Source organism: Rhinopithecus bieti, unplaced genomic scaffold (genome assembly GCF_001698545.2).
Source record: "Rhinopithecus bieti isolate Rb0 unplaced genomic scaffold, ASM169854v2 scaffold_4829, whole genome shotgun sequence".
Lineage (NCBI taxonomy): Eukaryota > Metazoa > Chordata > Mammalia > Primates > Cercopithecidae > Rhinopithecus > Rhinopithecus bieti.
This window is the reverse complement of record NW_016804679.1, coordinates 95553-108669: the sequence shown is the minus strand read 5'-3', so window position 1 is coordinate 108669 and position 13117 is coordinate 95553. Positions and strand designations below refer to the sequence as shown.

Sequence of the window (13117 nt, the reverse complement as noted above, 5' to 3'; positions counted from 1 at the left end):
ACGTGCACTGCGTCACCAGATCCTCGCCAGTGCTGAGAGCGGGGATACGGGGAATCTCTGTCTTGCAAGATTAAATTATTATTGGCGAGGGAACGTGTCTGCCTTGTTCACTGCAGTGTCGCCAATGCTGCTTAGCTCAGTTCCTGCCCCTGCCCGCCATTGGGAGAATCATGATCCAACTCTGTCTCTTCCCTCTCTTTTCTCTTCTCTCTCTCTCCCTCTCTCTCTCGGCCTTAGCTGTCACCAGTACACTGACTCTGACTCCCAATTCTTTCCCTGAGACCTGTTTTCCTGAGTCTCATACACAGTTCCTCGTCCACACTAGGCAGCTCCACTCAGTGTTCTGAAATCAAGCTTGAGATTCTCCTTCCACCTAGAAACCACAAACAACCAAATATGCTGGTCACCTTGTGTGTCTTCCTTACCTAACCATCTATTAAAATTCTCGAGCTGATAACCTCCGTTGTCTTTACCCTTTTACCTCCAGTATGCTATGCATTAAATCCTGCTTAATATGCCTGGGAAATCTCTCATCTCTGTCCTCCTTTCCCTTTCCACTAGACTATCTAACCCCTCCCTAACCTCTCTTCAGACACTTTTCATTAGCACAGAGTTCTATTTTTGAGTTCTTTAAAATTTCCCACATCTTTTTTATTAATTACTTAGGCACAAATATATTTAATCACATGCACACAGTATCTCATTGGCTTCCATTCCATGTAGCATCCTAAGGCTAATTGTACAATATGGTTCCTAAATTACCTTTCCATCCTCCTTAACTTATCTCCATAAAAGTATTCTTTACTCCTACTGAAATGATTGCCTTTTATTCTTATATCAAGTTTTTGTTCTCACTATTCTGTCAACATCAGTGTTTCTCAGACTTTAATGTACACATGAATCACCTAGAGATCTTGTTAAAATGGAGATTCTGATTCAGAGGCCCTGGTGAAACCTTACATTCTGCATTTCTGAATAACTTGTCTGGTGAAGCAGATGCTACTGGTTGGAAAACCACACTCTGAGTGGCATAGATATGTGTAGAATGCCTTCTCTCTTTCCTCTCTGGTGACTTCCTACCTCTTATTTAAGGTCAAACATACAAATCACATTTCCTTTGCAATACCTTCCTTCTGCAGCTCCAGTCAGCTGTTTCTTTCTGTGTATTGTTTAGTGTTTTCACTTGGTTACAGTTGGGAAATTGTCTGATGAACTTTGTCACTGGATATTAGTGCTGAGGGGTGCAGCTGTGTGCAGGAATCTTTCTGTCTTTAGCACAATTCCAGCAACATTAAAAGCTCCCAGAATGAAAGAGGCTGAATCCGTCAGCGAACTAGTCAACTCCATCTCTACTAAAAATACAAAAACTTAGCTGGACATGGTGGCAGGTGCCTGTAATTCCAGCTGCTCGGGAGGCTGAGGCAGGAAAATCACTCAAACCCAGGAGGCAGAGATTGCAGTGAGCTGAGATGGCGCCATTGCACTCCAGCCTGGGCAATAAGAGCGAAGCTCCATCTCAAAGGAAAAAAACAAGAACTATGAATGAATGGTAAACACCTCCCCCAAACCAAAGTAGATAAGGGTAAGAATCACACTTTTTCTTTAATAGTATAATTTTCCTGTTATAGCCCCCAACACAGGCATTTTACTAGACCTTCTACTTGAGAAATGTCTTACCTGTCCATGCTAAGAAACAGAGAATGTATGTATGAAAATGTACAACTGGAGAAAAAAAAGTCTAGCCCAGAATTGAGGAAGGGATTTATAAAAGTAAAAATGAACTGTTCAGTCAACTTTACATATATACAGAAAGGAATCCTAGAAATAAAAATTGTAAATATATTTTAATCATAATTCATTATTTAGTAACCTCTAACAAGTCAGAGATTGCCACCAGAATATAAGCATCCTTAGAGAAGAGACCCTAAGTATTCTTAGGGCAGAGACTTGGGCCGTCTCATTCACTGCTATACCCCGACTGACTAAAACAGTCTGTGAAATATAGTAAAAATGAAGAATGAGACGAGAAAGAAAATGAATTGTATTTCTTTCTTTCTTTTTTTTTTTTTTTTTTTTTGAGACTCGCTCTGTCACCCAGGCTGGAATGCAGTGGCCGGATCTCAGCTCACTGCAACCTCCACCTCCCGGGTTCACGCCATTCTCCTGCCTCAGCCTCCCGGGTAGCTGGGACTACAGGTACCGCCACCTCGCCCGGCTAGTTTTTTGTAGTTTTAGCAGAGACGGGGTTTCACCATGTTAGCCAGGATGGTCTCGATCTCCTGACCTCGTGATCCGCCCGTCTCGGCCTCCCAAAGTGCTGGGATTACAGGCTTGAGCCACCGTGCCCGGCCGAAAATGAATTGTATTTCTAGCTCAGATTCTGTTTGACTCCACCAGGCTGTGCAGATCCACTCATGTTTATAACTTTTTACTTGTAACAGAAAAACAGTGGCAACAACCCACATGTCTATCTATAGAGGACTATTATTAATAAATAATAGAACATGTATAAAATAGAATGAAATGCACATATTTTAAAAGGAGGTAGATTACACTGTGCTAGCTATAAAATAGTTTAAAAATAGCAAGTTGCAGAGCCTCATGCAGATTATTCTAATATTAGCATTTAAAAGCATTTTAAAATTATTAGTATTATATTAGTTTACTAGAGCTACCATAACAAAATACCACAAACTAGATAGCTTGAACGATGTATTTTATTTCTTTGCAGTTCTGCAGGCTGTGAAGTCTGAAGCCAGGTTGTAGCAAGATTGGTTTCTTCTAAGGCCTCTCTCTGCTTGGTTTGTAGATGGTTGTTTTCTGCCTGTGTCTTCACATAGTCTTTCTTCTGTGTCTATCTGTGTCCTAATCTCATCTTCTTATAAGGAGACCGTATTGGATTAGGTCCACCTGAGAGTCGCATTTTAATTTAATCCAGCCTTTAAAGGCTCCATCTCTAAATAGTCACATTCTGATATACTAGGGGTTATTATTTTAACTTATGATTTGGGGAGGAACATAATTCAGGCCATAGCAGGTATATATATATATATATATACTGAAACTCATCAAATTTTTTTATGTTCAATTTATATATATTCAATTTATTGTATGTTGATTAGGTCTCAACAAATATGTAAAAACATGGAGAAAAGGAATATGCTCATATTCATATTTGCTTTTATGTGCATAAAAGAGTGATTGCCTTTTGCAGAAAAGGTGAGTGCATACCAGATAGAGTTCGAAAATAAGACTTTTTTTAAAAATATGTAAATATATTACTGATTCAGAAAAAATCTCATAAATATATATTTTTAAACATTAGTAAAGTAATGACACCAAGTGCTTTGGGAGTTTAGGAGAGGCAGCAGTCACTGTGAGTTGAGGTTAGAGAATCTGGCCTACAAAACTTATCACAGGTTCTGCTCTCTGTGGTAAGTTTCGCTGAGCTTTATTCAAGAATGTCAGTCTAGCCTTGACTGTATCATTGTCCCATAGCTACTTTGTAACTGTTATACTGTCAAAAACTTTACTGTTTTTTAAACTCATCTTGTCCGTATGTTCTTACAATAAGAAAATAAAAAGATTTACTTCATTGTAGTAAAGCATAGCTATATTTAGGAATAAATTACAGTTTCCAAGACAGCTTTAGTTTTATTTATTTGCCTAAATTGATTGCTCCTCCTTCTCTTTATCCAACTTCATTTGTTTCTTACCTTCATTAGGTCAGTTTTTTGGTAGTTTGTAGGCTAAAAGAAAGGGTTTGAGCTTTGTTCTCCTATGAGTTTTCTCCTTTATAGTTATTTTATAACCCAAACATCTATTAGTGATTAAGTTAAAGGATTTGAGGAATGATTTGTATATCTTGTAGAGCTTTGGTATAGAAAATTGTCCTAATAATATATTTTATAGAAAATGTTTTCAATTAATACATTTTACCTAACTGTTAAGACTGCTTTAAATTAAAGCTGGGACAGTGGAATTTTAGGAAAATAATACAGGTTTGCTTTTTTTACGAGATAAAGCTTTTTATCAGTGAATTTGGGAGAGACATTGTGAAAATAATAAACTATAAAATTCAGTTCAAAGGGCATTCTAAAGCCCTCCTTCTTTTCTTCATTCATTGCTGAACTGTTTTCAATACAAATGGAAGATTGCACTAAATTTGGGCCTTATATAAAGATGTCATAGGGAGTTAGCTGAGGCTCCATCCTAAGTGAGCATTGTTAGTTTGCGGGTGTCCTCAGGGATAACAGATAAAGGTTTATTCTGTGCTATAGTTGTTTCCTGTTTGTGGCAATACCATGGGACACATTTAGGTCCAGGAATCCAAATTCGGAAATGGTCTCTGGGAGTATCATCTTACTTTGTCTTCTAGCCCTAATTTGAAATCCTTTGGAATAAGGAGGCAAAGTGCATTCTTGTCCTGGCTCTTATTATAACATTTCAGTGACTTTGGGCGGATTCCTTAACTTTTTCAGATATCAATTTATTCACCTGTAAATTGAAGGGCTTATAGCTAAGACTTCTTAAACACTTACTTTGTGGCAGACACTTTTCCGTGTGCTCTATTTTTATCTGCATTAATTTATTTATACAACCACTCTGTGAGGTAAGCATTGTTTTTAGCCCCATTTTAAAACTGTGGAAGCAAATTATCATCACCGTCTATCCCCTTTGTCTTCTTTATATTTTCTATATCTTCTAACTTTTTTTTTTTTTTGAGACAGAATCTCGTTCTGTCACCCAGGCTGAAGTCCAGTGGCGCTATCTCGGCTCACTGCAATCTCCGCCTTCTGGGTTCAAGCAATTCTTCTGCTTCAGCCTCCCGAGTAGTTGGGACTACAGGCACGTGCCACCATGCCCGGCTAATTTTTTGTATTTTTAGTAGGGACAGGGTTTCACCATTCTGGCCAGGCTGGTCTTGAACTCTTGACCTCATGATCCACCTGCCTCAGCCTCCCAAAGTGCTGGGATTACAGGCGTGAGCCACCATGCCTAGCCCTTCTAACATATTTTTAATTAAACTTTTTAAAATCAGTATCCTCATTGTACTCTTTGCAGGACGCTGTTTTATGGGTTGGGGTGGGGGTTGTTTTTAGACAGGGTCTACCTCTGTCATCCAGCAGGGAGTGTGGTGACGTGATCTCGGCTCACTGAAACCTCTTTCTCCGGGCTCAAGCTATCCTCCCACCTCAGCCTCCCAAGTAGCTGGGACTACAGGTGTGCAACCCCTTACCCAGTGAATTTGTGTATTTTTTGAAGAGACTGTGGTTTCACCATGCTGACCAGGTTGGTCTTGAACTCCTGGACTCAAGCAGTCTGCCTGCCTCAGACTCCCAAAGTGTTGGGATTACAGGTGTGAGCCACCATGCCCAGCGTACATTTTAAAATATTATGTAAAAATAGAGATTTATGTAACTATTTTCAATTGACCTTATAAAGAAGTACAGTGCCCTATCTAAATAATGTAAAAAATGTTTATTTGGGTTTATAAACACTGTGCTTGAAACTTCCCTGAGCTTGTTCATCTGCACTGTACAGCTTCCACCTCAGTTCTGTGGCTTTCACAGTCCGAACAGGCTCTCTACTGCAGGAATTAATACTTCTCTGAGTCTTGCAGCTTCCTAGCTGTGAAGGCTCTGCCAAAACCCTCAGCCTCAGCTGCCCTTGTAGATTAATTATTCGTTAAGGCAGCCTCCAGTATAGGGGCTGGAAACAGGGAGGGGAGGTAATGTTTGTATATAGTGAATTTTTTGTTTTGACTTGATTTGGGGTTTTTTGCTTCCTATTAGATTACTGAGTCTCAACATTTAAGAAATTATGATACTATGGATTTTTAAAAATTTTTTCATAAGTAGTAGAAAGATTCTCTTCCCATTATCCTTGCAAAGTAGGCATCTACATATCAACTGTGAGTCTTTTCAGAAATATTGCTGTAAATTATTCATTTTCCATTTGCCATCAAATCCACATTACTTGCATAGTAAGACATTTCAGTAAATAAACAGACATCAGAAGTGATCACTTTTTACTGTGTTTCTCCAGGAATATGCTGAATCTTCTTAGACCCTTTTATTGTTAGGCTAGTACATGATTTTGGCTTCCTATCTATTCTTTCTTTAAAGAATAGTGGGATTTTCATTTAATTTTGCAGAAGAATTTTAAAATGGCTGCTGAAATGGCAGCAAGATAGGCATAAATATTTATTGAACATAAGCTGCTAGTTGCTATGATTTGGCTTTAATTATCTATAAATGTAGTTTTAAAATTGTGTTTAAAATATCTGAGGTTATGCAGAAATGCACCTTAATATTGTGATATATTTGACTCATTTTGTAGTAGAATTAATAAATTATATTTCATTTCAGTTATAATGACCAATCTTTAATTTGTAAATCTTCAGTTCTCTAGTACCAGATTCAAGATGTTTTATGTTATAAACTAGGCAGAGATTTAATGTTGTTGTCTGTGACTTTTACATATAGTTTCTTTAGGGAAAATTCGATTTTAGTTAAAGGTACTAATATTGCCAGAGATGTATTTTTAATGACTAACTTACCCATCTTTGCCTCCTTTCTAAACCCTTTGTTTTCTCCCTGTCCTACTCCAGGGCTGATTTACAACAAAGCCAATGAAGCTTAAGCTTTAAGACCCCCTCATTTATCTCTTCCAAATCCTATCAGGGACCATGGTAATTTTGTATTAATTCTGTATGTGTTCTCTTAAAGAGAACCCTTCTAATTATATAAGCTTCTGTATACACAACCTCTGTATCCAACATAGGATTGTATCTTATAAGATTCTTCTTAGTGGCACAGCAGAGAGGACCAAAAAAGTGGGGGGAATAAACCTGTTTAAAATCAGAAATCATACAATTGATGTGAGAAAAAGGAGGTTATTTTTTTCCATACAGTTTGCAAAGCTGTATCAACAGCTACCAAAGTCTCTGCTGATATATCATGTATTTCATAAAACCTTACTCAGTCTTCCTTCATCATCGTGCTGGTAGGCGGATTCTCTTCAGCTTTTCAGCTCGTGTACAAGTAATAGAATAGTGGGCAAAATTCAGAGAGGCAAAGACTCTTTCACCAGCCCTGCTTTAACAGGAGTGGGAAGGTAATGTGCTGGGAGAGGACAACTTGGAATGGTCCACAAACTTGTGCTTTGGCATCAGATAGTCCTCTCATTCTCCGTCCACCCCAAGCTGGTACTAGGGTAAAGCATTTGAGGCATCAAGGGTGCAAAATTTACATCTGAATATGATAGACTACTAATTAAAAACTTATCTCCCTCACCCTCAATTCTAAAAAATTAACACCTAATGACTTTCACTGTGTTGTTTATTTGGTAAACCATTTTGTAGTAGTAGGGGCCTGATGTCAAGCAGATATCTATCTAATCACCAAATAAATCACTTACCAGCATTGAGATCCTGGGCAAAATAACTTCCCGGAACCTTATTTTCCCCAATTAAGAAGGCCATAGGATTAAAAAGTATATACCTTTAAGGGCCTTATAATATGTAGGTACCACTGAATGTCAGCTCCTTTCCCCACAAGGTTCTTGTTTGTACATGTCCTGCAGCCATGCCCTAAGTGTGGTCTGCCCAACTGGCTACTCTCACTTGATTAAAAAGTATATGATTGTCACTGTATTTTCAGAGAATGATGAGGAGCAGGAGGCGCTGCCATCTCTGGATAAACCTGGCTGGTACTCCCAAGGGAACGCTGTCCACCTCTATGAACTTCTGAAGAAAATGACTGGCAAACCTGAACCCAAGGTATTTCCAGTTGAGGAGAAGCCCTCAGTGCCCACTTGTAGACATAAGCAGTTGTGAACTGCCAAATCTCTCCTAATTCTTCTGCTTAAATAAGCTTTTCCTTTGTCAGTGTAGACAGGCTGTCTATCTGTGATAGAGAAGAGCAAGGATTCCAGGCAGGGCACCACAAATTTAGGGGGTGTGTGAGTGTGTAGGATGCCTGTGGAATGTTAATCCTGATAATAATCCATCCAAAAAGTTTTCATATATAAAACAAACAACTGAAATTATGCTACAGACTAGCTTAAAGATACACTTGTTTTTGACACCATGACCACGTTGTTGATGTTGGACACTGGTGCATTTCTAACAGCAGAATCCTTTCTTCTAAGAAAATATTGGCCGGGCGCGGTGGCTCAAGCCTGTAATCCCAGCACTTTGGGAGGCCGAGACGGGCGGATCACGAGGTCAGGAGATCGAGACCATCCTGGCTAACACGGTGAAACCCCGTCTCTACTAAAACTACAAAACCTAGCTGGGCGACGTGGCGGTGCCTGTAGTCCCAGCTACTCGGGAGGCTGAGACAGGAGAATGGCCTGAACCCGGGAGGCGGAGCTTGCAGTGAGCTGAGATCCGGCCACAGCACTCCAGCCTGGGTGACAGAGCGAGACTCCGTCTCAAAAAAAAAAAAAAAAAAAAAAATATTTACCAGAATTTCTGTGAGCTGAGAGATCATGGGGTAACAGAGCCCTGCTCCATTGGCTGTCACCATGCCACAGTCCTCTGGGGACTCCTGAGGGTTAATGGATGGAGCAGTCTGACTTGCAGATGCTGATTCTCATATCCCTTAACTCTGTTTTCACATCTGAAAATTGAGAGGTATGGACTCAATCAATGGAGTTTGCCTCAGACTACCTAGGGAACTTCCAGCTTCAACATGCCTAACCCCACTCTCACAGATTCTGTTTCAACCGATCTGAGGTTGGGCCCAGAAACTCTTGAAAAGTGGTTGTGATTTGCACTTTTAATAATCTCTAATCCACAAGTTGTCTCTAATACCTCACCAGCTCTTCAACTGCAGGGGCCATTTTATTAATAATTGTAAACATCTATATAAACATATAGGTTCACGTCTTTAGAAAAATTGAATAAAATCACTTATTTCACCTTATGCTCTCTTCCACCTGTGAATGTGTTATATAACTTCTTAAGACAAATCTGGCACCCTGTGAATCAAATGAGACAAGTTGATGGTCACCTGTGAGGTTATTCAAAGACGTTTAAGCTGTTTATGCAGTTTTTGATTGTCATACTCTGATGCCTGTTGAGAAATTTTCTTCTTCTTTATATGAAGTAAATGCCACTCTCTTTCACAATTCTGTGCCTCAAACAGCATCTGCTGTCTGTCTTACAGGTTGTTTATTTTGGTGACAGCATGCATTCAGACATTTTCCCAGCTCGTCACTATAGTAATTGGGAGACAGTCCTCATCCTGGAAGAACTCAGAGGGGAAGAAGGTGCGAGGAGCCAGAGGCCTGAGGAGTCAGAGCCTCTAGAGAAGAAAGGAAAATATGAGGTTAGGGTTCCCTGCGTCTCTTTCCTTGAAAGAAAAATATTTACGTTTGAAAGCTAAAGTATCTTTATACTACTTGACTCCAAAATTGTCCTGGTCAGGCTGAATGCCATCATGTTAAAAAAAAAAAAAGACTAATAATTTGAAACTTTGTACTAATTTTATTGACTTCATGTTCTATTTATACTGAAAGCAATAAATAATAATGCCATCCTCATTCCTTTCTAAAAAATAAATACTAAATAAGAAAATTAGACCAAGTTTTTTTTAAGTACCCTTTAGACATCATCATCATCATCATAGAATTACAGAGTTATTTTTATTGTAGGGAAAAAAATTCTCTTTCTAGGTTGCTCTGTTTGGGCTAGTTTTCAGATAATAACGAATTGACCATATAAAAAACTAGTTTCTGTTTAAAATAAAGGATACTTCCTAATAAGGAGGAAATATTATTCCTATTCCAAAAACTTAATGTGTGCCCAAAGCCTATTTGTAGATTCCTACAGGTTTTCAAAGTTTTTATTTACTTCATAGACAAAAAAGTTATGAGATTGAACATTAGTTAATCACCATTTTAATTATTCTGTTCTCTTGTTTCAGGGACCAAAAGCAAAGCCTTTAAATACTTCATCCAAAAAATGGGGTTCTTTTTTTATTGATTCAGTTTGGGGACTGGAAAATACAGAAGACTCCTTCGTTTATACATGGTCTTGTAAGAGAATCAGTACTTACAGCACTATTGCAATTCCAAGTATTGAAGCAATTGCAGGTAAGGGGGAACATACCTATAAAGCTTCACCTGTTACTAGACACTAATGACCAGTACTAGAATTCTTGTCTTTAAGAAAAAGAAATCTTCCCACAACATTGATTTATCTTTGGGGAAAACATCTTCTAGATATGGAACCTAGGTAATTAGGACCAGCACTTCTGTGGGAGGCAACTACAAAAGCTCGACAATTTTTTTTTTTTTAATTCAGCTTGGAGGCATGTTATAAATTTAGGGAAGAGTTACCAGGACAAGCTGCTGAGGAGGCCCAGTAAGGTGAACCTGGCATTTGAGGCTACTTTTCCCCCTGGGTATTTGCTGCTTCTGGAGAGGGCACCACAGAGGGTGAATGGGCCTTTCAGTAACTTCATGAATCTATAGGAATAGGAACAGAGGAGAGGGCCTGCCTGAGGAGGGGTGGGTCTGGTGAACTCCCTCAATCTATGTTGAGGCCCTGAAGTGCTTTACTTTACAATAAGGATGAATTGAGAAGAAATCTCCATTTTCACAGGAACTAAAACTCAGCTTGAAATCAGCTGAATACCTAAAATTGGATTGAGGAGATTCCAAATTAGTAGTGCCCCAATATATTAGTAGAAACAAATATAGATTCTCTTTTGAGGGGGATAACATCATTCTAGGACTCAAATTATTTCTAAAAACAATTCATATAAAATTCAGCACATAATGAAAAATAGCCAGGCACATAAAGATATGAGACCACACTAACAGAAATAACCATGCTTATTATAGTCAAATACAGAAATGGAAGGAATGAGAAATTTGGTAGAGACAAAAACTATGGTATAAACTGTGATATAAAAAGAATGCAGATTGTAGAATTTAAATATTTAAAAAATGAAATTAAGAACTTAACAGGTGGATTTAATAGCAAATTAGACAGAGATGAAAAGTCAGTGCACTGGAAATTAGGTCAAAAGAACATATTTGGAATGAAACAGTAAGAGAAAAATCATAAAAGGTACAGAAGAGAGACTGAGACATAAAAGATATAGTGAGAAGGAGTAAGGTTTCTATATGGCCAGCCTTCTGTATTCTCGGGTTTCACATTTTCAGATTCAACCAGCTGTGGATAAAAATTATTCAGAGGAAAAAAACAATAAAACATAATACAACAATTTAAAATGTTACAAATTTTTAAAAATACAGTATAACTATTTACATAGCATTTACATTGTATTTGATATTATAAGTAATCTAGTGATGAATTAAAGTATACAGGAAGATGCATGTAGGTTTAATGCAAATATTATGCCATTTTTTGACTTGAGCATGTGCAGGTTTTGGTATCACAGGGGTGCCCTGCAGATACTGAGGGGCATCTGTGATTGGAGTCCCAGGAGATGAGAGAATAAGGGAGATGAGAGAAAAGTGATGGGAAAAAAATAAGCCAAAGGTTTAAGAAGCCCAAAGAAATGAAACAAAATGAATAAAAAGAAATTCAGAGTTAACTGCTAAATGCCAAAGATAATTAAATATTAAAAGCAATCAAGAGCATAAATATAGATTAAATAACAGATTGACATCTGACTTATCAGAAACAGAGAAGAGTCAAAGACAATAGAATGATGGCTTTAAATTGCTGAAAGAAAATCATGTGAATCTTGATGGAATTCTATACCCAGTAAACTTTTTAAAGAATAAAAGTAAAATATTGGCTGGGCTTGGTGGTTTATGCCTGTAATCCCAGCACTTTGGGAGGCCGAGGTGGGCAGGTGAATCGATAACATCTGAGGTCAGGAGTTTGAGACCAGTCTGGCCAACATGGTGAAACCCCATCTCTACTAAAAATACAGAAATTAGCCAGGTGTGGTGGTGGGTGCCTGTAATCCCAGCTACTCGGGAGGTTGAGGCAGGAGAATTGCTTGAACCTGGAAGGCAGAAGTTGCAATGAGCTGAGATCACACCACTGCACTCCAGCCTAGGTAACAGAGCAAGACTCTGTCTCAAAAAAAACAAAAAAAAGTAAAATATTTTTAGACAGAATAATAAAGAAAATGTATATCCAGAAACCTGCACTAGAGGAAATAAAGATTATTGTTCTCCAGGTACAATTAAAAATAATTCATGTTGGAAGACTGGAAATGCAAGAAGAATGTATGTGATATAAGTATGTGGTATAAGTGTATGAATTAAAAATGAATGCTTAGTGTTTAAAACAATAAAAATTAAGGTCCCATGGGATTTGCATAAATAGAGAATTAAAATGCCTGACAACAATGGCATATATATGCCAGAGTGGGGCAGCAAACATTAACATGTTCTAACATGCTAGAATTAAAGAATTAAAGGATAAGACTATGTTCAATATTGATGTCGGAAATGCATGTTGTAATCTCTAAAATAACTGTCAAAAGAATTGTGATGATATACATATACCAAGCTAATATGTAAAATAATTTAAGAATCTAAAAGAAAACAAAGGGGATGAGAGAATGTTAAGAATCAGCAAGACAAATGGAAAGCATTTAGTAAAATGTTTAATTTAAACCTGAAGTAATTACATTAAATATATGTGACCAAATACTCCAATTAATAGCTGATTTTTAAAAAATAACAATACCCAGCTGGGCACTGTGGCTCATACCTGTAATCCTTGCACTTAGTAGAGATGGGGTTTTACCATGTTAGCCAGGATGGTCTCCATCTCCTGACCTGGTGATCTGCCTGCCTTGGCCTCCCAAAATGCAAGATTGTTTATAAAAGATATATCTGAGGGGGGCGGAGCAAGATGGCTGAATAGGAACAGCTCCAGTCTCCAACTCCATGCGCAAGAGACACAGAAGACCGGTGATTTCTGCATTTTCAACTGAGGTACTGGGGTCATCTCACTGGGGAGTGCCGGACAATTGGTGCTGGTCAGCTGCTGCAGCCCGACCAGCCAGAGCTGAAGCCCGACCAGCGAGAGCTGAAGAAGGGCGAGGCATTGCCTCACCTGGGAAGCGCAAGGGGGAAGGGAATCCCTTTTCCTAGCCAGGGGAACTGAGACACA

General features: G+C 38.4%; 1 protein-coding gene across 2 annotated transcripts in view; it reads left to right on the top strand.

Moving 5' to 3' along the window:
• NT5DC1 (5'-nucleotidase domain containing 1) overlaps positions 1-13117 on the top strand; it is a 150230-nt gene that overhangs the window by 131036 nt on the left and 6077 nt on the right. For both annotated transcript variants that reach the window (XM_017869926.1, XM_017869924.1), the window contains exons 9-11: positions 7665-7783; positions 9177-9338; positions 9936-10104. In XM_017869926.1, coding sequence (XP_017725415.1) covers positions 7665-7783; positions 9177-9338; positions 9936-10104 — 450 coding nt within the window. The remainder of the gene's footprint in view (positions 1-7664; positions 7784-9176; positions 9339-9935; positions 10105-13117) is intronic.